The sequence below is a fragment of the Budorcas taxicolor genome, chromosome 17 (assembly GCF_023091745.1).
Source record: "Budorcas taxicolor isolate Tak-1 chromosome 17, Takin1.1, whole genome shotgun sequence".
NCBI classification, from domain to species: Eukaryota; Metazoa; Chordata; class Mammalia; order Artiodactyla; family Bovidae; genus Budorcas; species Budorcas taxicolor.
The window spans coordinates 70965543-70991846 of record NC_068926.1 but is presented as its reverse complement, the minus strand read 5'-3'; the positions used below and the strand labels follow the sequence as shown (position 1 = coordinate 70991846).

At 51.6% G+C, this 26304-nt stretch overlaps 2 pseudogenes and 1 gene segment (V, D, J or C); all 3 read right to left on the bottom strand.

Annotated features, from left to right (window-relative positions):
* Positions 1 to 1846: 1846 nt before the first annotated feature.
* On the bottom strand, positions 1847 to 2403 carry LOC128062141 (probable non-functional immunoglobulin lambda variable 5-48; annotated as a pseudogene).
* Positions 2404 to 3925: 1522 nt separating this feature from the next.
* On the bottom strand, positions 3926 to 5194 carry LOC128062140 (immunoglobulin lambda variable 1-40-like; annotated as a pseudogene).
* Positions 5195 to 22151: 16957 nt separating this feature from the next.
* On the bottom strand, positions 22152 to 22716 carry LOC128062139 (immunoglobulin lambda variable 1-40-like). The segment is given in 2 exon segments: positions 22152 to 22525; positions 22642 to 22716. Coding segments are annotated over 2 exon segments (420 nt in total).
* Positions 22717 to 26304: the final 3588 nt, after the last annotated feature.

The following is a 26304-nucleotide window of genomic DNA, read 5'->3' as shown; positions in this document are numbered from 1 at the left end:
GCACGCCAGGCTTCTCTGTCCATCATCAACTCTCAGATCTTGCTCAAACTCATGTCCATTGAGTCGGTGATGCCCTCCAACTATCTCATCCTCAATCGTCCCCTTCTCCTCCCGCCTTCCATCTTTCCCAGCATCAGGGTCTTTTCCAACGAGTCAGTTCTTAGTATTGGTGGCCAAAGTATTGGAGTTTCAGCTTCAGCATCAGTCCTTCCAATGAATATTCAGGACTGATTTCCTTTAGGATGCACTGGTTGGATCTCCTTGCAGTCCAAGGGACTCTCAAACAGTCTTCTCCAACACTGCAGTTCAAAAGCATCAATTCTTCAGCACTCAGCTTTCTTTATAGTCCAAATCTCACATCCATACATGACCACTGGAAAAACCATAGCCTTGACTATATGGACATTTGTTGGCAAAGTAATGTCTCTGCTTTTTACTATGCTATCTAGGATGGTCATAGCATTTCTTCCTAGGAGTAAGCGCCTTTTATTTTCATGGCTGCAATCACCATCTGCAGTGATTTTGGAGCCCAAGAAAGTAAAGTCTCTCACTTATTTCCATTGTTTCCCTATCTATTTGCCATGAAGTGATGGGCTTAAAGCTCAACATTCAGAAAACGAAGATCATGGCATCCGGTCCCATCACTTCATGGGAAATAGATGGGGAAACAGTGGAAACAGTGGCAGACTTTATTTTTTTGGGCTCCAAAATCACTGCAGATGGTGACTGCAGCCAGGAAATTAAAAGACACTTACTCCTTGGAAGAAAAGTTATGACCAACCTAGATAGCATATTCAAAACCAGAGACATTACTTTGCCAACAAAGGTCCGTCTAGTCAAGGCTATGGTTTTTCCAGTGGTCATGTATGGATGTGAGAGTTGGACTGTGAAGAAGGCTGAGCACCGAAGAATTGATGTGTTTGAACTGTGGTGTTGGAGAAGACTCTTGAGAGTCCCTTGGACTGCAAGGAGATCCAACCAGTCCATTCTGAAGAAGATCAGCCCTGGGATTTCTTTGGAAGGAATGATGCTAAAGCTGAAACTCCAGTACTTTGGCTACCTCATGCGAAGAGTTGACTCACTGGAAAAGACTGTGATGCTGGGAGGGATTGGAGGCAGGAGGAGAAGGGGACGACCGAGGATGGGATAGCTGGATGGCATCACTGACTCGATGGATATGAGTCTGAGTGAACTCCGGGAGTTGGTGATTGACAGAGAGGCCTGGCGTGCTGCAATTCATGGGGTCGCAAACAGCTGGACACGACTGAGTGACTGAACTGAACTGAACTGAACTGAACTGATGGGACCAGTTTCCATGATCTTAGTTTTCTGAATGTTGAGCTTTAAGCCAACTTCTTCACTCTCCTCTTTCACTTTCATCAAGAGGCTCTTTAGTTCTTCTTTGCTTTCTGACACAAGGGTGGTGTCATCTGCACATCTGAGGTTATTGCTATTTTTCCAGGCAATCTTGATTCCAGCTTGTGCTTCCTCCAGCCCAGCGTTTCTCATGATGTACTCTGCATATAAGATAAATAAACAGGGTGACAATATACAGCCTTGTTGTAGTCCTTTCCTAGTTCCGATCCAGTCTGTTGTTCCATGGGGCCACCCACACCTGTATTCTTGGGTTTCCCCTGTGGCTCACCTGGTAAAGAATCTGCCTGCAATGTGGGAGACCTGGGTTTGATCCCTGGGTTGGAAAGATCCCCTGGAGAAGGGAAAGGCTACCCACTCCAGTGTTCTGGCCTGGAGAACTCCACGGACTATACAGCCCATGGGGTTGCAAAGAGATGGACATGACTGAGCACCTTTCACTTTCACTTTCACTGGTGTTCCACGTCTGGTTCTAAGCGCAGGTTCTCGACCTGCATACGGGTTTCCCAGGCAGGGCCGTGGGTCTGCGGGCCTGGAGTGCCGTGTCAGTACTGCTGTAATGGGTAGCAGAGTCATAGTCAGCCTCGTCCGCAGCCTGTAGCTGAGATGAGCAGGAGCCCTGCCTTCGCCGAGGTGTCTTTGGATCCAAAGAAGTGGCTGCGGACCCTGGAGCCCTGGTTCTTATTGGAGTCTGAGTAACAATACAGGAGGTACCAGGGAGGACTCCCTGGCTTCTGCTGATACCAGTATATGCTAGAGTTGCCAACATTGTAGCCACTGCTCAGGGTGCGGGAGAGTCTGGCTGATGCTCCCAGAGAGGCAGAGAGGGAGGCCGGCTGAGTCAGCACAGGCTGGGAGAGGGAACCTGCAGACACAGACACAGGGGAGATGGGGCAGAAGCTGCAGGAAACAGTCCCAGAGTCTGCGCCCCAGGGGCTGATGAGGCTGGGGGCTTGAGCCCTGGTGCCTGGGGCCCGCCCCTACCTGTGCAGAGAGAGAGGAGACCAGCAGGAGAGGAGTCCAGGCCATGGTGCTCACAGGACCCTGGTCCCCACAGTGGGCTGGGCTGCATCAGGCCTCCTTTTCTCCCTCAGCCTCTGCCAGAGGAGGGGCTGCCATGCAAATAGGGGTCCTCTCAGGGCCCACCCCGCCCCTCCTTGAGCCCTGGTGGTGGAGCTCAGTTCACAGCCCAGATCACGGGGTGGAGGGGGGTTCCCTCGTGGGAGGCCCTGGAGGAAGCCCCTGCTGAGACCACACATGTCCCTGCTCAGGGGACTCTGCAGCCGGAGTGGACACACTGCTGAGTACCCCCCGGAGCTCAGGCCCCGCCCCCAGCCCAGCTCCTGAACTGAGAGTGCTCCCTGAGAATCTGTGCCTGGACCCCAGGGCAGTCCTACATCGCCACCTGCTGGTACAATATGGGAAATAAAAAGCAAAACTAAACAAAAATAGCCTCTAGAATTGAGGTAAAATGCAAACTTTTCTACGATGATGGTGGCTCTAGTAGAGAAAACAAGTAGGAAGATTAATTTCCCTAGAAAAAGATGGAAATTTTACTGTGGAATTAGTCCACAAAAAGACATAACATGTATTTCCTCACCTGAAATATGTAACAAACTCGCCACTACATTGTTCTAATTGATTTGCACTGTATGAATGTCTTTTTAAAAACATTAAAAGAGATGTATATTTCCTAGTTCTTTAAGAATTAGTTAAAACTGTTGTACAGATACCTGATAAAATATATGAGGAAAAATTACAAACCACGAACATTAAATATTGATCAAAATCTTGTAATCAGAAAGTTAACAAAAAATTCCAATACCAAATTTAAAAAGTTGAAACTGATACCAAATGTTATTTTTCCCATCTACAAGTTACACTTTATATTAAGATGTATTAAAAATAAATTTAGAAGCAAGAATAAAATGAATGTAAAAATAGAAACACCTAGACACAATTGTAGACACAAATGCTAGTACATACTCATTTACATACATGTAATTTTGTGCAGGAGGACTCAATGTCTCCATTAACTGGGGAAATTAAGGGACAAAAATAATGCTAATAAACGTAACGTAGAATTATGGTTTTGTATTCAGATTAGATGTTCTGGTACATTAGCTGTTTAATAAAATTCATACGGTTATTTTCTTTTCTCAACACGTGTTTGCGAGAGTCATCTCATATCAAACAAAATGTTCATACTGAATCCTTTTCCTATTGTTCCAACGCATGGTTGCTCGTGTAGGAAAAAGAGGAAAACAGGTGAAGAGAGGAGCTGGTAAAGGACAGAGCCGTCAGGACCCCCCTTGAAGGAGGGTGAGAAGGCGACAGGAAGCATGGATGCCCCGCGCCCTGTGCCCAGATGTCAGGAGCGCAAGGCAGGGCAAAGGCCTCCAAACCCACGTCCCGTCACTCTCCCTAAAGGACAGTTTTGGTTCAGGAGTGAGGACACGAAGGGAGGGGTCCACGTCGTGGAGGAGGGCCCCCAGGACCCTGCTCTTGAGACGAAGTTGTTGACATGGAGAAAGTCCCTCCCCTGGGTCTCTCACCCTCTGTGCAGGTATCGCTGGAGGTCAAGTTCACTGACATTTTTGTTGTGTAATTTCCCGTCCATCCGAGCCTGGACCTCAGGTCTAGGCACTGACCCCTGGACAGAGGAGCAGGAAGTGAGAGGCAAGACTGTTGCTCACAGCTGAGAGCTCTCATGTCCCCTGGGGCCCAGGTGCAGGAAACTCAGTCTCCAGTGAGAACCCTGCTCCCCACGTGGGCAAAGGCCAGTGGAGGAGGTTCCCAGGCTGCCTGGCCAGGAGCCTGGAGCCCTGGCTGAGCCTGAGAGGCTGTCACAGGAAAAGCAGGAGCATCAGCCTGGGCCTCAGCTCAGCCCAGTGATGGCCGAGGAGCCTGAATGCCAGACTTGAGGCCAGGGACCCGAACAGGGACCCCCCCGCGTCCACTACTAGCCTCAGAGAGGAGGAGAGCTGCTGGGCCTGGGACGCATACTGGACGCTCTGACGAGTCCAGAGTCAGACAGAACTGGACTGTGCTCCTCTCGTTCCGACCCGACCCATCATGGACTCGGACCCCAGGGCACCTGCCCCTGGCACTGGCGATTTCTGCTCAAGTTGAGAAAATCAGACAATGTGTTGCTGCCAAGGAAAGCTGGAGAAGGGGTGAATGAAGAAAGATGTGAACAGCTTTTTCTGGATCAAGTTCCGTGGTGTGACTGAGCAAAATCTTAGGCCAAACAGAAAAATGAAGCGGCGGCCTTTGCAGAGGATGTTTCTGCCCCCAGAGCCCCGACTCTGAGAGGACAGCAGGTTTTTGTCTCACTTCCCCCTTGACCTGGAGCACTGTGGGACTCTTAAGACTGAGGTCAGCAGACGCACAGTAATAATCGGCCTCGTCCTCAGCCTGGAGCGAAGTGATGGTCAGGGTGCCTGTGTTGCCAGACTTGGTGCCAGAGAATCGGTCGGGGACCCCCGAGGGTCATTTGTTACTACCATAGATCAGGGTTTTGGGGGCCGATCCTTGGAGCTGTTGGTACCAGCTCACACCAAATATTCCAATGTTGCTGCTTCCAGAGCAGGTGATGGAGACGCTCTGGCCCAGGGACTTGGACACAGAGGACGGCTGAGTCAGCACAGCCTGGGCCCAGGTTCCTGGAAGGGGGAGAGACAGAGATGGTGACTCGGGGGTCCAGACACGACAGCGGGGAACAAGGCCCTTGCGTCTTCCCAGGGCCCTTCCCCTGTCCCCCCATCCAGTCACCTGTGCAGAGAGCGACCAGGGTGAGGAGCAGAGGGGACCAGGCCATGGTGGACATGTCGGCGTCCTGCCGTCTGTGGCCCCACAGCTGAGCAGAGCATCCCCACACCGCCCCTTCCCCTCTTCATAGCCGGAGAGGGGGCGGGGCCTCTCATGCAAATGACCGTCCTCCCCGCCCCGCCCCCCAGCTCTCTGACCCCCCAGCTCTCTGACCCCCCAGCTCTCTGACCCCCCAGCTCTCTGACCCCCCAGCTCTCTGACCCCCCAGCTCTCTCCCCACCCAGCTCTGTGACCCCTCCCTGGGCCCTGCTTCCTGTCCCTGTGCCTGAGGGGGGCAGGGTGTGGACTGGGGCGGGGCTGTGGGGGCCCAGGGCCGGGAGGTCCCATCCAGGCGCCCTGAGCACTGGTTGCCTGGCAGTGCCAGGGCCTGGGCCCCGCGCTCACCCCACTAACCAGCTCAGGAGTGGCCCTCGCGCGCCCCCTGGTGTCCAGGCCCGGACTCGCTCCCTGTGCCCTGGAGAGCGGAGCCCTCAGGGACAGCTCCTGCCCCTGCCCTGGGCACTGTCCCCGCCTCAGAGCCAGTTCAGGGGCCTCCTCTGTGTCCGCTGTGACCTCAGGCCCCTGTGTGCCCCCCTGAGGCCCCTCAGGCCGAGTCTGTCCACGTCTCGCTGGGCTGCTCGGGGTCAGGACTGAGAGGGCTTCTGGGGCACAGGTTCCTCTCCATCAGGATGAGGTCAGGGCAGTGCTGGCCCCGGGGAGGCCCGTCCCCTTCTGGGCGGGAGAGCGGGTCCCTCCTCTGTGCGTCCCCTCCCTGGTGGCCGGAGCCCTGCTTCCTCTGTGCGTCCCCTCAGCCGTGAGGAGGGGGCCCTTCTCTGTGGAGGTGGGAAGGTGCAGGGGGAGAGGCCGGGGGTGGGACTCTGGATTCCTGAGTGTCTGGATCTTCACTCTGTGAGGCTTTCCACACGGTGCACTCCCGTCGCTGTGTCCCCTCTTACGAAGTGACCCCTACTGGGCGTCTCTGCTGCAGGCACAGGGCACAGGCTGCAGGGAGCAGGGCTGTGATCCTCATGGCACTTTTTATTGAGACTCTGAAAGGCCCTGAGCAGCGTCTGTTCCCAGGGAGCCTGATACGTGGTGGGTGGTAGGACCAGTCGTCCCAGTCAGTGGGTCCGAGAAGACACAGTTAAGGGGAAGTTTGTCTGGAGAAGAATGGCCCGACTGTGGTCTGTCCTGCGCTGCATGAGTGTGTTACACTGTAGGTGTGACTGTGAGACTCTTATAAATATGTATTTCTCTGTTTGTCTGGGTGGTGTCTTCACTGTGGCGTGTGGTATTTTAGTTCCCCGACCAGGGATGAAACCAGGCTGACTGCACTGGGAACGTGGAGTCTTAGCCACTGGACCCCCTGGGATTCCCTGAGACAGTAAATGTGTGAAACTATGTTAATGGATTAGTGAAAATTTTAAGGTCATTACTTTAAATATGTGCATGAGTTTAATTGAAGGAAAATCTATGCTTATTTCAATTTTTCATTGACAAGAGTTCCATATCTGAAATATAATCATCTTTGTAAGTTTCTTTTCTTATTAAGAAAATATTAAATCAATGACGCAAGGTGAATCTTTTGAAAATTTTTATTAAAATTAAGTAAAACTTAATTTTTACCCAGATACTTGCATTATTAATTTTGGGGTTTCTGAGTGAAGCAGAGCAGGAATCAGCCTCTTTCTGCCACTTATAGCATCTCCACTGCAGGATTTTTATCTCTGATTAGGAAGGTGTGTGTCAAAACGTGGCAATCTGCACGATCAGAGCCATGGGTGAGTGTCAGATCTGAGATGAGGGGCAGTACGTGACAGGTCAGATCTGTTGTTCTCCGGAAGCTCAGAAGTGACCACAGGAGGTTAACTGGAGTTAGACACGGTCCAGGCAGAGCAGCAGGGACAGCTGCGTGAGGGAGGGCACAGGGCCGCTGTGGGCCTGAAGCCCCTGGTGAATACCAGTGTTTTGGTGACAGTAGCAATCATAATCAGCCTCATCCTGAGTCTGCAGCCCAGAGATGAGCAGGAGCCCTTCACTGGCTGAGGCAGCCTTGGATCCAGAGAAGTGACTGGGGACCCCGGAGGCCTGGGGCTTATTGGAGTCTGACTTGAACACCAGGAGGTCCTGGGGAGGGCTCCCTGGCTTCTGCTGGAAACAGGATATTTGCTAGCCACCAACATTGGCCCACTGTGCAGGGTGCAGTCTGGGAGTCTGGCTGATGCTCCCAGAGATGCCCAGAGGGAGGCCGGCTGAGTCACCACAGGCTGGGAGAGGGAACCTGCAGACACAGAACAGAGGGGAGATGGGGCAGGAGCTGCAGGAAAACCATCGAAAAAGCCGGGATATCATACTTTCCTGGGCTTCCCTGGGGGTTCAGCTGTCAAAGAACCTGCCTGCAACACGGGAGACCTGGGTTCCATCCCTGGCTCGGGAAGATCCCCTGGAGAAGGGAAAGGCTACCCACTCTAGGATTCTGGCCTGGAGGATTCCATGGGCTGGACAGTCTGTGGTTTCACCAAGAGTCGGGCACGACTGGGAGCCTTTCACTTTCACATCATACTTTCCTAGGAAGGTACGACTTTGGTCTGGTAGAAAATATAACTAAAGAGATTACTTTTTTCCAGGAAAACCTGGAAATTTTATCATTGAATTACCCCACAAAAGACATAATATAAACTTATTTACCAGAAATATCTAAAAAAATAGCTAGCAAACTCCAGCAACTACTTTGTTCCCATAGATTCGCTTGGTATGTTTATTTGATAAAACATTGCAAATGATGTAAAATTTCCTAGTTCTTTAAGAAGGCAGTTTAAGTGGTGGACATTCACCTGAAAATAAAACACAGAAGTGGGAAGATTATAAATCACTCTGGTTAAATAGTGATCCAAATACTCTAAAGGAAAACTTAATACAGTAATTCCATTATCAGATCAAGTGTTAGTGTTTCTGTATACGTTTGCTTTATAGGAAGACATTTTAAAAATAAACTGAACACCAATAATAGCAAAAACCACATTAACACAGGAACAAAAAAACACACTTGTAATATCCTGATACACACTCATCACACACCTAACTGCACACAGGTCGCCCTGCGGGGCCTCTGCCCACAGCTGTGCCTGTCCTCTGCACAGACTCTCCCAGGAGCCACTTCTACTTGGAGCCACATTCTGACTCCTCACGTTTCCGCATCTTCTCTCTGACCCAGACTTGGCAAAGACTCCACATGGATGAGAAGGAGGGACCAGAACCTGAACTGGCTGGTTAGGTTACCAGGACCAGAAGCTCCCCGGGGACAGACCTCAAAGGGAATAGGGACCCCCCATCAGGGAGGACAGTTTGCACAGTCTTCCGGATCTCCGAGTGGTTTCCCTCTTTTCTGGCCTGGAACCCTCTCTGGGACTCTGCTTGGCACCTCCTCCTGGCCCTGGGCACCTCCTCTGGCCCCTGGGATGTCCCAGCCTCCAGGCAGAGTACTTGACCTAGAAAACGTGGCGGAAGCATAGAAGCTGGTCACTTGAGTGATCTGTTAATATGGGGCAGACACACATCATAGTGGACAGGGATGGGGGTTTTCTTTCATACACACTTGTCACTGGGTAAAAAATTCTGTTGAAATTACAAAAATCCTTGAAGAGCAGCCTCATGAATCCCCTATATCCTCACCCAGGATCGACCCTCTTCAGTGTGATTTCCCTCTTTCAATCTTCCACTCCTCTTAGCCCTCATCTTCCCTCATTGCTGAAAGGCAGTAAAGCCCTCAGCACCATCACTTTCCCTGGGACACTCTTTACTACATATCGCATGTGCACCCAAGGAACCAATTCCAACCACTGTCAGAAGGACCCATCTGATGTTTATTTTCCCCAGTGGTGAGCTAAGCGAAGGCTGTGTGTGCTGAGCCGCTTCAGTTGTTTGCAACTCTTTGCGACCTCATGGACTGTAGCTCACTAGGCTCCTCTGTCCATGGGATTCTCCAGGAAAGAATTCTGGAGTGGGTTGCCATGGGATATTCCCGAGCCAGAGATCGAACGCACGTCCCTTACATCTCCTGCATTGGTAGGCGAGTTCTTTGCCACTCGCTTTCCCACCTGGGAAGCTCCAAGTGAATGTAGTACAGACTGACAAAGTGAAGGATAAGGGGATCCTGTTCTGCAGCTTTGAAGTTCATGACATCATATGTGTCACTGAAATTTGGTCTAGATTGGCTTACATTTTACAGACCTGGGGAACATTTGCTGTGGACCAAGACCAGGAAGGTTGTGCAAAGACAGACCTTCCTCCCAGAGAGGTGCTGAGTTATGAGAATACTTGATGAGGTGGCAACTCTCGAGGCAGGTCAGGAGGCACCCTCTAAACTGTGGGTCTGGTGATGGGAGGGGAGGCGGCGGGGCCACCACTGGGGTTTCTGTCTCACTTCTCTGCCCGTGTCACTGTGGGTTACACGAAGCTGCTCCCACTGCCATGGTCTGCCCCACAGATGTAGTCAGCCTCGTCCTCCTCCGGGACATTCTAGAAGGTCAGGCACCCTCAGTCCAGAGCCCAAGCCTGAGAAGTGGTCAGAGATCCCATCCCCCTTGGATCCAGCAACACCACTGGTGCCCACTCGCATCAGGAAACGGGGACCCCTCCCTGGGACCTTCTGGTGCCAGCCCACATAGTAGCTGCTGTAGCCGCTGCTCAGGGTGCAGCTGAGCTTGGCCGAGGCTCCCAGGGAGGCAGATGCTCAGGGCGGCTGCGTCAGCACAGGCTGGGAGAGGGACCCTGAAAGCACAGCACCCTGTATGTCCTGAGGAAGGACAGGGAGGTACCTTTGCTGCATGTGGTGGGGGTGGTCAGGGAGGGGGAGTCAGGGTGCTGAGGGCTGTCCTGACCTGTGCAGTGAAGGAGGGGCGTCAAGAGGGAGAGGGGAGTCCAGGCCGAGGTGCAGCCGCCCCGGAGCTCTGCTGAGGCTGCTACTGCCCGTCTCTCATGCCCCCAGGCCCAGGAGAAAGGGCCCCTCATACAATATGCCCCTGTCCTCTGACCAACCAAACCCCTCCCTGAGTTCTGTGTGTCCCCCAGGGTTCAGTATCACATCTGGGAGGGTGACCTGAGCTGGGTCTGTCCTGGGGCTCCCCAGGGACACAGAGAGGACCCATACCTGAGAGTCTGATTGCTGAGGCTTCTGCAGAAGGGAGACGTCGGAGGGGTTCAAGGGGAGGACGAGGAAGTGAGGGTCCCGTTCAGCAAGATCTGAAAACATGTCCACGGCTTTTGACAAAGTGAACTTGATCATGCTGGAGGAGGTCACGGGGTGCAGGGTTGTAGAAAGAACGGAGGCCAGGACTGGGAAAGCCATGAGTCAGAGGGGCAGGGGCAGGGAAGGGAGGCACTTAGGAAAGAGCTGAGGAGGGGCAGGAGGAGACTGAGGGGAGCTGAGGGGTGCGTGGGACTGGGATCTGGGCATTGCTCCCCTCCTCTGATCCTGGGGAAGAGGGTGGGGCCTCATACACCCCTGAGCCCAAAACCCTCCAGCTGTCACTCATGGGCCCCCTTTGCAGCTTCACTCCCCGCAGGAGGCCTGGGGGTTCAGGGCTCGGAGTCTGTCCCCTGAGAGGACGCACCTGCTGTCACGTCCAGCTCAGGCCAGTGAGCCTGGGGACTCATGCAGTCAGGGGACCATGTGGTGTGTTCAGGCTTTGCAAGTGCGGAGCAAGTGCACAGCGCCCCCTGGTGACGTGCTCGGGGAATGATCATGGTGGGGAAATTGCGAGGAAGGAGGGGCAACTGCCTTTTCTCAGGTCATCAAATACTCCAACAAGGAACAAATTCATTAAATGACACTAAGCATCACACGTCTTTGAGCTCAACAGATGCGTTTCCTTTTTACTTTCACCTGCTGTATTTCCAGGTTTCCGCCTACTGTGTGCTCGCGGTGGTGCTGGTTTAGTTGCTAAGCCGCGTGCCCCACTCTTGGGACCGCCGTGGTCTGCAGCCGCCAGGCTCCTGTGCCCACGGGGCTCTCCAGGCAAGAACACTGGAGTGGGCTGCCATTTCCTTCTCCAGGAGATCTTCCAGACCCAGGAATCGAACCTGGGTCTCTTGCATTGCAGGCGGATTCCTGCATTGCAGGCGGATTCTGTACGGATGGAGCCATGAGGGAAGCCACACTTTGTTCTTGTAACTGTATTTTTTGCATTTATTTCCTTTTCCCTTTTCCCCAAAAGTGCTTATACTTCCTCATCAAATAGATTTGATGCTTGTTCACTGCAAGTATCTGTCACCTGATTTTATCATCTGAGTCATCTCAGCATTGATGTCTATATAAGTCTCTTTCCCATGGTTACTTATTTTCCTGGTCTTGATATCAGTGATATTTTTCACTAGATCCTGGACTTTGGGGATGAGAGAGTCATTTCCTAGGTAGGTTGATAAGAAGTCTAGGGGTCCCCAAGGAGAGAGGGTTCTGGAAGTCTCAAGGAGGAAGAAAGGACAGACTTTTATTTTCCTCTACACTCTTTGCAATTGTATAACAATAATGTTTCCACTGACTCCCCATCTATTTCCCATGAAGTGATGAGACCAGATGCCATGATCTTTCTTTTCTGAATGTTGAGCTTTAAGCCAACTTTTACACTCTCCACTTTCATTTTCATCAAGAGGCTTTTCAGTTCCTCTTCACTTTCTGCCATCACAGTGGTGTCATCTGCATATCTGAGGTTATTGATATTTCTCCCAGCAATCTTGATTCCAGCTTGTGCTTCTTCCAGTCCAGCCTTTCTCATGCTGTACTCCACATAGAAGTTAAATAAGCAGGGTGACAATATACAGCCTTGATGTACTCCTTTTCCTATTTGGAGCCAGTCTGTTGTTCCATGTCCAGTTCTAACTGCTGCTTCCTGACCTGCATACAGATTTCTCAAGAGGCAGGTCAGGTGGTCTGGTATTCCCATCACTTTCAGAATTTTCCACAGTTTATTGTGATCCACAGTCAAAGGCTTTGGCATAATCAATCAAGCAGAAATCATGTTTTTCTGGAACTCTCTTTCTTTTTCCATGATCCAGTGGATATTGGCAATTTCATCTTAGGTTCCTCTGCCTTTTCTAAAACCAGCTTGAACCTCAGGAAGTTCACAGTTCACATATTGCTGAAGCCTGGCTTGGAGAATTGTGAGCATTACTTTACTAGCACGTGAGATGAGTGCAATCGTGCAGTAGTTTGAGCATTCTTGGGCATTGCCTTTCTTTGGGATTGGAATTAAAAATGACCTTTTCTAGTCCTGTGGCCACTGCTGAGTTTTCCAAATTTGCTGGCATATTGAGTGCAGCACTTTCACAGCATCTTCTTTCAGGGTTTGCAACAGCTGAACTGGAATTCCATCACCTCCACTAGCTTTGTTCATAGTGATGCGTTCTAAGGCCCACTTGACTTCACATTCCAGGATGTCTGGCTCTACATTAGTGATCACACGATCATGATTATTGGGTCGTGAAGATCTTCTTTGCACAGTTCTTCTGTGTATTCTTGCCACCTCTTCTTAATATCTTCTGCTTCTGTTAGGTCCAGACTATTTCTGTCCTTTATCGAGCCCATCTTTGCATGAAATGTTCCCTTGGTGTCTCTAATTTTCTTGAAGAGATCTCTAGTCTTTCCCAGTCTGTTCTTTTCCTCTCTTTCTTTGTATTGATCACTGAGGAAGGCTTTCTTATCTTTCCTTGCTATTCTCTGGAACTCTGCATTCAGATGCTTATATCTTTCCTTTTCTCCTTTGCTTTTCGCCTCTCTTCTTTTCACAGCCATTTGTAAGGCCTCCCCAGAGAGCCATTTTGCTTTTTTTGCATTTCTTTTCCATGGGGATGGTCTTGATCCCTGTCTCCTGTACAATGTCATGAACCTCATTCCATAGTTCATCAGGCACTCTATCTATCAGATCTAGGCCCTTAAATCTATTTCTCACTTCCACTGTATAATCATAAGGAATTTGATTTAGGTCATACCTGAATGGTCTAGTGGTTTTCCCTTCTTTTTTCAATTTACGTCTGAATTTGGTAATAAGATTTTCATGATCTGAGCCACAGTCAGCTCCTGGTCTTGTTTTTGTTCACTGTAAAGAGCTTCTCCATCGTTGGCGGCAAATAATATAATCCATCTGATTTTGGGTTGACCATCTGGTGATGTCCATGTGCAGAGTCTTCTCTTGTGTTGTTGGAAGAGGGTGTTTGCTATGACCAGTGCGTTCTCTTGGCAAAACTCTATTAGTCTTTGCCCTGCTTCATTCCGCATTCCAAGGCCACATTTGCCTGCTACTCCAGGTGTTTCTTGACTTCCTACTTCTGCATTCCAGTCCCCTAGAATGAAAAGGACATCTTTTTTGGGTGTTAGTTCTAAAAGGCCTTGTAGGTCTTCATAAAACCATTCAACTTCAGCTTCTTCAGCGTTACTGGTTGGGGCATAGGCTTGGATAACTGTGATATTGAATGGATTGCCTTGGAGACGAACAGAGATCATTCTGTCGTTTTTGAGATTGCATCCAAGTACTGCATTTCGGACTCTTTTGTTGACCATGATGGCTACTCCATTTCTTCTGAGGGATTCCTGCCCGCAGTAGTAGATATAATGGTCATCTGAGTTAAATTCACCCATTCCAGTCCATTTTAGTTTGCTGATTCCTAGAATGTCGACGTTCACCCTTGCCATCTCTTGTTTGACCACTTCCAATTTGCCTTGATTCATGGACCTGACATTCCAGGTTCCTATGCAACATTGCTCTTTCAGCATCCGACCTTGCTTCTATCACCAGTCATGTCCACATCCCGTCATTCTTTCTGGAGACTGATCTCCAGTAGCATATTGGGCACCTAATGACCTGGGGAGTTCCTCTTTCAGTATCCTATCATTTTGCCTTTTCATGCTGTTCATGGGGTTCTCAAGGCAAGAATACTGAAGTGGTTTGCCATTCCCTTTCCCAGTGGACCACATTCTGTCAGACCTCTCCACCATGACCCGCCCGTCTTGGGTTGCCCCCCACAGGCATGGCTTGGTTTCATTGAGTTAGACAAGGCTGTGGTCCTAGTGTGATTAGATTGACTAGTCTTCTGTGAGTATGGTTTCAGTGTGTCTGCCCTCTGATGCCCTCTTGCAACACCTACCATCTTAATCAGATTTCTCTTACCTTGTGCGTGGGGTATCTCTTCTCGGTTGCTCCAGCAAAGCACAGCCGCTGCTCCTTACCTTGGACGAGGGGTACCTCCTCACTGCCGCCCTTCCTGACATTCAGCGTGGCATAGCTCCCCTAGGCCATCCTGTGCCCGCGCAGCCACCGCTCCTCGGGTTGCTCCTCCCGGCCGCCGCCCCTGGCCTCGGGCCCAGGGTGGCTCCTCAGGGCCCCCACCACTAACCTCGGGTGCGAGGTGGCTTCTCCCGGCCACCCCTGACCTCGTACTTGGGCAGCTCCTCTCTGCCGCTCCCACGCCGTCGCAGCCTGGCACTCTCGGCCCCTGCCCCTCACCTCACACGTGGGGTAACTCCTCTCGGCCGTGCCTAGTGCGCCGGGCCGCAGCCGCCCGACATCCCAATCACACGGGAATTCCTTGTGGCTGTGGTTAGTGATAGCTGTGTCACACTGATGACCAGCCTCCTCATCAGGATGGGGTCCACAGTGATCATGGAGGGCGGGTGGACCCAGCAGGAGGCAGAGAACAGGGCCGAAATGCCGGGAGCCAGCGTGGAGAATCCCGCCCATGGCAAAGGTCATGAGGAAGAGGCCTGATGGGCAAAAACGAGATCAGGCCTCCAGGGGTCCCCCTTCTCGAGCATCTACCCCCAAACCAGAATCTGTCTGTTTTATTATTTCATGACTTTCACCAACTCTTCTGACATTAACACGGGGCTATCCCCGACCACCTTTCTCTGGAGAAAATCAACTTAGGGCTCTAGCTAATAAGTCTCCTGGACAAGATAAGAGTGTTTCAATTCAAACCTCCTGTTAGTGTTCTAGCTTACTTGGCAGGGTTATCCAGACTCTTGCAACATTGTTGAGCCAATGCTTGCTGCCAAGTTCTCACATCCCTTATTCATTGTGTTCCTGGGAGTGCATATAGTCAGGATGTAGAAAAAACAAGCAGCAGCTTTAGCATTAGCAATGTTAGACTTTGAGTTAATAAGTTCTTTCTTTGCTGTAACCCACTGAATCTTTGCTCCATGAAAATGTAACTCTGTATTTTAACGGTGACGCAGGCTAGGAATTTAAGAAGAAACACTTTAAGGGAAAATTATTGCTCTGGCTGACCAACCTTTATCAAAAAGAGGTCATAAAATATCACCAGGCCTCCGGGCCAGATATAATGTACAAAAATAAGACTCTTGCAGAAAAGAACCTGGTACCGATAAAAGTTAATACTGATCGAATGCTGAGTTGACTGCTTTTTTCACGTTGCACAACGTACAACTCAGGGTAAAAAAGCCCTCTCTGAAAATAAAGTGACGGGACACGCTCACCAAAGAAGCTTGGTCTCCCCGTCCACTGGAGAAGGGAATGGCAAGCCACTTCAGTATTCTTGCCTTGAGAACCCCATGAACAGCATGAAAAGGCAAAATGATAGGATACTGAAAGAGGAACTCCCCAGGTCATTAGGTGCTCAATATGCTACTGGAGATCAGTGGAGAAATAACTCTAGAAAGAATGAAAGGATGGAGCCAAAGCAAAAACAATACCCAGTTGTGGATGTGACTGGTGACAGAAGCAAGGTCGGATGCTGAAAGAGCAATATTGCATAGGAACCTGGAATGTCAGGTCCATGAATCAAGGCAAATTGGAAGTGGTCAAACAAGAGATGGCAAGGGTGAACGTCGACATTCTAGGAATCAGCAAACTAAAATGGACTGGAATGGGTGAATTTAACTCAGATGACCATTATATCTACTACTGGAGACAGGAATCCCTCAGAAGAAATGGAGTAGCCATCATGGTCAACAAAAGAGTCCGAAATGCAGTACTTGGATCCAATCTCAAAAATGACAGAATGATCTCTGTTCGTGTCCAAGGCAAACCATTCAATATCACAGTTATCCAAGCCTATGCCCCAACCAGTAACGCTGAAGAAGCTGAAGTTGAACAGTTTTATGAAGACCTACAGACCTTTTAGAACTAACACCCAAAAAAGATGTCCTTTTCATTCTACGGGATTGGAATGCAAAAGTAGGAAGTCAGGAAACACCTGGAGTAACAGGCAAATCTGGCCATGGAATGTGGAATGAAGCAGGGCAAAGACTAATAGAGTTTTGCCAAGAGAATGCACTGGTCATAGCAAACACCCTCTTCCAACAACACAAGAGAAGACTCTACACATGGATATCACCAGATGGTCAACACCGAAATCAGATTGATTATATTCATTGCAGCCAAAGATGGAGAAGCTCTATACAGTCAGCAAGAACAAGACCAGGAGCTGACTGTGGCTCAGATCATGAACTCCTTATTACCAAATTCAGACTCAAATTGAAGAAAGTAGGGAAAACCGCTAGACCATTCAGGTATGACCTAAATCATATCCCTTATGATTATACAGTGGAAGTGAGAAATAGATTTAAGGGTCTAGATCTGATAGATACAGTGCCTGATGAACTATGGACTGAGGTTCCTGACATTGTACAGGAGACAGGGATCAAGACAATGCCCATGGGAAAGAAATGCAAAACAGCAAAATGGCTGTCTGGGGAGGCCTTACAAATAGCTGTGAAAAGAAGAGAGGCAAAAAGCAAAGGAGAAAAGGAAAGATATAAGCATCTGAATGCAGAGTTCCAGAGAATAGCAAGAAGAGATAAGACAGCCATCTTCAGGGATCAATGCAAAGAAATAGAGGAAAAGAACAGAAAGGGAAAGAATAGAGATTTCTTCAAGAAAATTAGAGATACCAAGGGAACATTTCATGCAAAGATGGGCTCCATAAAGGACAGAAATGGTATGCACCTAACAGAAGCAGAAGATATTAAGAAGAGGTGGCAAGAATACACAGAAGAACTGTACAAAAAAGATCTTCACGATGCAGATAATCATGATGATGTGATTACTCATCTAGAGCCAGACATCCTGGAATGTTAAGTCAAGTGGGCCTTAGAAAGCATCACTACAAACAAAGCTAGTGGAGGTGATGGAATTCCAGTTGAGCTGTTTCAAATCCTGAAATATGATGCTGTGAAAGTGCTGCACTCCATATGCCAGCAAATTTGGAAAATTCAGCAGTGGCCACAGGACTGGAAAAAGTCAGTTTTCATTCCAATTCCAAAGAAAGGCAATGCCAAAGAATGCTCCAACTACCACACAATTGCACTCATCTCACATGCTAGTAAAATAATGCTCAAAAATTTCCAAACCAGGCTTCAGCAATACATGACCCGTGAACTCCCTGATGTTCAAGCTGGTTCTAGAAAAGGCAGAGGAATCAGATCAAATTTCCAGCATCTACTGGATCATGGAAAAAGCAAGAGAGTTCCAGAAAAACATCTATTTCTGCTTGATTGACTATGCCAAAGCCTTTAACTGTGTGGATCACAATCAACTGTGGAAAATTCTGAAAGAGATGGGAATACCAGACCACCTGACCTGCCTCTTGAAAAATCTGTATGCAGGTCAGGAAGCAACAGTTAGAACTGGACATGGAACAACAGACTGGTTCCAAATAGGAAAAGGAGTGCGTCAAGGCTGTATATCGTCACCCTGCTTATTTAACTTCTATGCAGAGTCCATCATGAGAAACGCTGGACTAGAAGAAACACAAGCTGGAATCAAGATTGCCAGGAGAAATATCAATAACCTCAGATATGCAGATGACACCACCCTTATGGCAGGAAGTGAAGAGGAGCTTAAAAGCCTCTTAATGAAAGTGAAAGAAGAGAGGGAAAAAGTTGGCTTAAAGCTCAACATTCAGAAAATGAAGATCATGGCATCTGGTCCCATCACTTCATGGGAAATAGATGGGGAAACAGTAGATACAGTGTCAGACTCTATTTTTTTGGGCTCCAGAATCACTGCAGATGGTGACTGCAGCCATGAAATTAAAAGTCGCTTACTCCTTGAAAGAAAAGTTATGACCATCCTAGATAGTATATTCAAAAGCAGAGACATTGCTTTGCCAACAAAGGTCCGTCTAGTCAAGGCTATGGTTTTTCCTGTGGTCATGTATGGATGTGAGAGCTGGACTGTGAAGAAGGCTGAGCACCCAAGAATTGACGCTTTTGAACTGTGGTGTTGGAGAAGACTCTTGAGAGTCCCTTGGACTGCAAGGAGATCCAACCAGTCCATTCTGAAGGAGATCAGCCCTGGGATTTCTTTGGAAGGAATGATGCTAAAGCTGAAACTCCAGTACTTTGGCCACCTCATTGGAAGAGTTGACTCATTGGGAAAGACTCTGATGCTGGGAGGGATTAGGGGCAGGAGGAGAAGGGGATGACTGAGGATGAGATTGCTGGATGGCATCACGGACTCGATGGGCGTGAGTCTGAGTGAACTCCAGGAGATGGTGATGGACAGGGAGGCCTGGTGTGCTGCGATTCCTGGGGTCGCAAGGAGTCGGACATGACTGAGCGACTGAACTGAACTGAACTGAACTGAATTGACTCTGCTTTCAGGCTAGTTCCCATCTGGAGCACAGAGGTCCGCTGTGTCTACTTATCCGCCTGGGCTTCTAAGACCTGAACAGGAAGGTGCCCTGGGTCTCACTTCCTCGGGAGACCGGAAGGGTGCCTGTGGCCTACGTAGAGGGTGCAAGTCACTTGTTTCGAGACTTTATTGAGTTTCCGTGTAAACCAAGGAACATCAGCCTCTTTTCTCCTCTATTTTTCCACTACACGATTCGCTCCTATTCTTTCCTCTCTCATTCATTCATTCACCGACGTGGTTTCTCCTGAGGGTTTCCCTGGATCCTGCGGGGGCTGGACCCCGACACCGAAACCCTGAGTGTCCCTCAGCTCTGTCCTGGGTCACAAAGGCAGGGCTTTGCCTGGAATCTCTTATCATTGCCATGGTGATCCCCGCTTCCCCGCTGTTCCTTCTACAGGACGTGGGGCCTTTCGATCTGGACTCATCGGGGGCATCATAAGCAGCGGGACACGGGCACCTCTTGGGGAGCCCCTGCTCCTGACAGCCCACAGACCACCCCAGTCCTGAAGGAGGAAATGCTCCGATGGGGTGGAGACGAGAGGAGCAGAGGGCAGCACAGAGCCAGCACCTGGGGGTCAGGAGAGCCACTCCCGGGGCTCCCTGCCGCCTGCCATGTATCCCCGGTGCCCCTCACTCCTCACACTCTCTGCTCTGCCCCTTCAGGAGCAGAGTTCACACCCTGGGGGACGATCTGCCTGCTGGGATGGTCCACGGACTCTGCTGGAGGCGCATCGGGGAAAGCCTCCTGTTCCTGATCTCAAGTGAGGGAGCTCAGCTCCACGGCTCCCGTCATCACCCGGCTGACCAGGGGGCACTTCAGTGGCATCAGAATCTGCTTACATTTTCTGAGACTTCAGCAAAACTGACTGTACCATTGGGAGCAGACATATTATGAACCAGAACATACCTCAGGAATAAGTTGGTTCCAGGGTAATATTTAAGATTTCATGGTTCTCTAAGAACAAGCCCCTGACAGGCTGAGGCTCTCGTCCCGGTTTCCCGTCTACCTGTGTCACTGTGCGGAGCCCTGTTGCACCAGCCTGCACGGTCAGAGTCAGCCTCGTCCTCACGCTGCAGCCCAGAGACGAGCAGGAGCCCTGTGCTGGCCGAGGCATCTTTGGATCCAGAAAACTCGCAGGGACCCCAGAGCCTGGTTCTTCCTGGAGTCTGAGTGGTAGGACTGGAGGACTGAGGAGGGCTCGCTGGCTTCTGCTCGTTCCAGTAAGAGCAGAGCGGCCGACACTGATGTCACTGCTGAGGGTGCAGGGAGCCACAGAGTCACCTGTGGTCTCTGACGGGACAGGGGTCTCCCCCACACACAGGCCCTGAAACCATTGCTGGTCACAAGAGTCCATGGTTCAGGGCTGGTGATTCAGTGTTGACACCCACAGCAGCACCAGGGGATCAGCTATTCTGTGGTGAGAGAAACCATCAATAAACGGGGGTGGCCTCAATACACTTACAACTTAGGTTATCAATAGTGAAAGTCACTCACTCGTGACTGAGTCTTGCGACCCCATGGACTGTAGCCCACAAGGTTCCTCTGTCCGTGGCATTCTCCAGGCAAGAATACTGGAGTGCGTTGCCATTAATACAACTATGAAGTTAAGATTCTCCAAAATATCAAATGAAAATAACAAAAAGACTCATGACTCATGAGCGGATCTGAAAGTGAGCATGCGTCTGACAAGATGGTGTGAGCGTCGTGGAGTATTCTAATCTCCCTTTCCCCTAAATGACCTCACACGGGGCAGAAGGGTGGGGAGGAGCAGCTGAGGAGGCTTAGGGTGAAAACCTCTGCAGTAAGTTGTGACGTACGGCCACAACACTCCTATTCTCACCGCGTGAAACGAAACATGACTCTACGTCCATTTCTGAGCTGCTGCTCCGTGTCCGCGTCCCACAGCGTGCAGTAATTGTGATCCTTCTCAGGATCTGTGTCTGAGGCCCGATTCCCCAGCCAAAGATCCTCACTGTTTGATATGGAGCCTATTGAGCCAGGTTCCTCAATACAGTGGAAAATATGTCATTTTGTGTGTATGAAAATTGAGAATAAGGCAAATTTAAGGCTTAAGGGAAAAGGGAGAATTAGAAGGAATAATCCCACTTATTCCAAACTATATCTCTGTTAACTGTGGGCCCACAGCCCAGGCGGCCAATGTGCAGACCCCGCACGTGTGAGTGAAAGGGCAGTGACAGGGAGTAGGACACAGGCGTGTGACCTGTGCTCTGTGACCCCACGTGGGGGTGAGGCCGGGAGCTCATGGTTGGGGTCACTTCCCCCTGGCCTGAGGCCTCCTGTGAGCAGCAGGGCTGAGTCCCAGCTGAGCAGGAACAATCAGCCCAGAGACGGTCAGGGGGCCCCACTCACATCGGAGCCCGCCAGCCTCGCTGAGACCCTGCGGGCGGGTTGTGACTCCTGAGCTCAGAGCTTGGGACTCAGCACCACTGAGACGGCAGCCAAGCCGCCCTCTCGGTGCCAACGGTGTTGCTGTTCCCAGGCAGGTGAGTGTGGCTGAGCATCCATGGTATCAGTGACCCTGGCTGAGTCCATGCTGCCTGAGCCCCAGACACCACGAGGGGACAGAGGAGGCCGAGAGCAGGACCTGCTCCCTGTGCAGGAGAGAGGCCGAGGGCGTGGGGGCCTCCCAGGGCTGAGATGCGCTGACGGACCCCTGCCTCGGACACTGAGACAGAGAACTAACAGGCCCCGTGTCCCCAGCGGTGGGAGACAGATTTTCTGTGTCCTTTGAGACCCTCTGCTGGGACTGGGCTGCTGGAGGGACTTTGAGGACAGAGGGGAGAGGAGGAGCCTCCATGCTCGGGCAGACCCCCCGATGACCTGGACCCAGGGTGGGCCAGCAGCAGAAGGTCCATCCAGCAGAGCCTGAGCAGGAAGCCCCTGGGCTGCCCTGGCTCCCCCAGTGACACGGGAGTCCTGGTCTAGTCCCCGCAGGCCTGGAGCCCTGGGGGAGCCTGAGAGGCGCTCACAGGAGAGGCAGGAGCAGCAGCCCGGGCCTCATCTCTGCCAGGGACGGCCGAGGAGCTGAGGGTCCTGATCAGACACAGCTGGACGCTGCCTCTCTGGTTCTGACCCGACTGACATGTACTCTGTCCACCAGGACCCGCCTCTGGCATTCAGGGCCTTCTGCTCAACTTCAGATATTCATATAAAATGTGGTTGCCAAAGCAAAGCCTTGGTGAGGGCGAAGAATGAAGAAGAACTGAAAGGATTTCCCAGACCAATTTCCTGGGGTGGGGCTCAGACCTCTGTTTTAAATCAAACAGACCACAGAAGTGTCTGCTTTGGCAGCAGATGCTTCAGCCCGGGAGGCCCGTGACTTGGGGGAGAGCAGGTTTTTGTCTCGCTTCCCCCCTGGCCTGGAGCACTGTGCCATTGCTGCTACTACTGTCATAACTTCCACAGTAATAATCGGCCTCGTCCTCAGCCTGGAGCGAGCTGATGGTCAGGGTGGCTGTGTTGCCTGATTTGGAGCCAGAGAATCGGTCGGGGACCCCTGAGGGTTGATTGCTATTATAATAGATGACGGTTCTGAGGCCCGATCCTGGGAGCTGTTGGAACCAGCCTACACCACTACTACCGATGTTGCTTCCAGAGCAGGTGATGGAGACCCTCTGGCCCAGGGACCCGGACACGGAGGACGGCTGAGTCAGCACAGCCTGGGCCCAGGATCCTGGAAGGGAGAGAGACAGAGATGGTGACTCGGGGGTCCAGACATGATAGCAGGGAACACAGCATGTGTGTCTTCCCAAGACCCCTCCCCTGCCCACCCCACCCCCATCCAGTCACCTGTGCAGAGAGCGACCAGGGTGAGGAGCAGAGGGGACCAGGCCATGGTGGACACGGTCAGGGCGTCCTGCCGTCTGTGGCCCCGCAGCTGAGCAGAACGTCCCCACACCGCTGCTTCCCCTCTTCATACCCTGAGAGGGGGCGGGGCCGCTCATGCAAATGACCGTCCTCCCCCAACCCCCACAATGCTCTGATGACCTCTGGGACCTGGCTCAGCTTCCTGTGCCTGAGAAAGACCAGTGGGCGATCAGAGGCGGGGTTGTGTGGGCCTTGGGGGTGGGAGGTCACAGCTGGGAACCCTGAGCAGGAAGCACCAGGAAGCACCAGGGGACTCAGCTCAGCTCATAGCTGCAGACCCACAGGAATGGCTTGGCACCGCCCCCTGGTGTCCTGGCCCAGACATGCATCCTGTGACCTAGTGATCAGAGCTCTTAAGAACTCAACTTTCCCAAAACTGGCTTTGAAGTCACGCAGTTCAGGAAGTGTTGTGTTGGAAAAAAGATCCAGGTGTAATCTACCCTGTAGTGCATGTGAGTGTTACACAGTAGATCTGTGACTTTGAGATTTCAAGTCAACCAAAATGGGATCGTGGATTAGTAAAAATCTAAGGTCATCCCTCAAAACAGATGCCTAAACTTAACCGAAGAAAATGTTGTGGTTCAGTCACTAAGTTGTGTCCGACTCTGGCTCTGTTTTAATTTTACCTTGCCGTGGTACTATTTCCAAAACATCATTTTCCTTGTAGATTCTGTTCTTTAAATAAGATCATTTTAAAGCCTTTCTGACACAGCATCTCCACTGAAGGATTTTCATGTCTTAGCAGGACGTCCTATCTGTGACACAGGGCAGGCTGAGGTATCAGAGCCATGGGTCGGCCTCGGATCTGAGATGAGCGACAGGACAGGACAAGGCAGATGAGCTGTTCTCAGGAATCCCAGACGGGACCATGGGGAGCAAACCTGACTTAGGCGTGGTCCATACAGAGCAGCAGTCAGGGCCCCGGGGGCAGAGCCCCAGGACAGGGTCTGCTTTCCCAGCCCAGGGCACCCGCAGCTTCACCCGGGCTCACTGTGCATAAAGTCAGTCCCACAGCAGCTGAGCACAGACGCTCCTCAGCCAGGAGTCATCTGCAGGTCTCAGGACCAGGGTTTCTCTCCCCTCCTGACTCCTCACTCGATGGGCACACTGGACACAGTGTGAGTGTTCATGGGATAAATCAGCTGCTGGGGGGCAGCAGTGGATCCCCTGGGAAATGAGGAGGAACCAGGGGTGAAACAGGGAGGGGTCGACCTGGGGTCACAGCTGAGAGGAGGGGATGACCTGGGGCCACAGCTGAGAGGAGGGGTCGACCTGGGGTCACAGCTGAGAGGAGGGGATGACCTGGGGTCACAGCTGAGAGGAGGGGAAGACCTGGGGTCACACCTGAGAGCCGGAAACCTGAGGCTCCCTGGGAAGGAAGGGCTAGAGAGGTTCAAGGAGGGGGATGAGGAAGGAATGTTTCAGGAAGATCTGGAAACTGTTCATGACCTCCTAAGAGCATGAGCTGGGTCATCACTGTGGAGGTCAACAGTGTATGTCTGTAGAAAGAGAGAGGCCCAGGATTGGGAGGAGAGTCATGAGTGAGGGGAGCGGGAGGGCAGGCTGTGAGCAGAGATGAGGAGGAGCGGGCGCAGGCTGAGGAGAGCTGCAGGGGGGCACGGGGTGGGCTCGGGGGGCTCCTCCCCTCCTCTCTTTCTGTTAAGAGGGTGGGGACTGATGACCCCCTGACCCCTTCACCCTCCAACTCTGGGTGCTCGCCCCGGGTGCAGCTTCAGTCCCAGGAGGAGGCCTGGGGGCCGCGGCTCTGAGTCTGTCCCCTGAGAGGAAGCACCTGCTGTCCCGTCCAACTCAGGCCGCTGAGCCCGGGGGCAGGGCCAGCTCGGGGGACCATGCGGGTGTGTTGAGAGGTTGCCGGTTCTGAGCAGGGGCACAGCGCCCCCTGGTGACGCAGCCGGGGAACGTTCACGGCGTTGAGAGTGGGAGCAATGTTCTGCTCAATTGCTTGGTTCTCAATCCTGTCTGAGTGTTCTGCGACCCCGCGGACTGTAGCCCACCAGGCCCGTCTGTCCATGGGATTCTCCAGGCAGGAATACTGGAGTAGATTGCCGTTTCTTGCGCCAGAGGATCTTCCCACCCCAGGGACAGTGCCCACATCTCTTATGCCCCTTGCATGGGCAGGCGGTTCTTTACCTCTAGCGACACCCGGGAAGCCTTATGAGAGGAAGCAGGCCGGCTCTGTTATCCTGTCACCAAACACCCTTTCAATAAACGAATGAATTGAACAGCAGTAAGTATTACATGTCTTGGACAGTGTACAGATACTTCTTTTTTATTTCTCCTAAAGTATTTTCAGGTGAGTCTGACTACTTTTTCTCCTGGAACATTGATCTCCTTTTCCTTAGGACCCAAGAGTGTTTGTATATGCTCATCAAATAGATTTGATGTCTTGTCCCTAAAAATATCTGTCACCTGATTTCATCATCTGAGGCATCTCAGCATTGATGTCTATGCCATCTCATTTCCCTTCAATACTTAGTTTTCTGGTTCTTGATAAAAGTGACACTTTTTACTGGATCCTGGCCTGTGTGGAAATTGCTGTAGAAACTCTGGGTTCCATTTCCTTTTCCTTTAACAGGAGATGCTTCTGTGGCGGAAGCTCAGGGATGTGCGTTCGCTGCCCAGTGACCCAGCAAGGGCGGCACTGACCCCCTGCTCTGTGCTGCTAACTCCGACCTGGGAACCGAGGGCAACTGCTGTGAGCAGCTCCGTCATCCAGGGGCCTGTGACCACCCCTTGTGGGCCACTGCCCTCGGGAGGGGAGTTGGGCTGAGAGGGCAGCGGGGCTGCACTCAGGGGACACCCTGTCTGCTGGATTCCATGGCCTCAGGGCCTCCAGGAAGGGAGAGGCAGACACCTTGCCCGGGGAGCCCCGTGGCTGTGGGGGAAGCAGGTCTTTGTCTCCTTCTGCTCTGGCCAGAAGCACTGTGCAAACTTTCAAGCCGTCAGCCCATGAGACACAGTAATAATCAGTATCATCCTCAGCCTGTATTGAGATGGTCAGAGAGGCCGAGCTGCCAGACTTGGAGCCAGAGAATCGATCCGGGACCCCTGAGGGCCTTTAGCCATTTTAACAGATCAGAAGTGTGGGCGCCGATCCTGGGAGCTGTTGGTGCCAGCTCACATAATAACCCCAGTGTTGCTGCTGCTTCCAGTGCGGGAGAGGGTGACCCTCTGGCCCAAAGTCCTGGACACGGAGGGCGGCTGAGTCAGCACAGCCCGGGCCCAGGATCCTGGAAGAGGGAGAGACAGACATGGTGACTGTCTGAGGGCTTCAGGAAGGAGAGGAGGGAAAAGGAACATGTCTTCCCTGGGCCCTTCCCCTGTCCCCGCGTCCAGTCACCTGTGCAGAGAGCGACCAGGGTGAGGAGCAGAGGGGACCAGGCCATGGTGGACACGATCAGGGCATCCTGCCTTCTGTCGCCCCACAGCTGAGCAGAGCGTCCCCACACCGGAACATACCTCAGGAATAAGTTTGTTCTGGGGTATTATTTGAGATTTGACGGTTCTCTAAGAACAAGCCCCTGCCAGGCTGAGGCTCTCGTCCCGGTTTCCCGTCTACCTGTG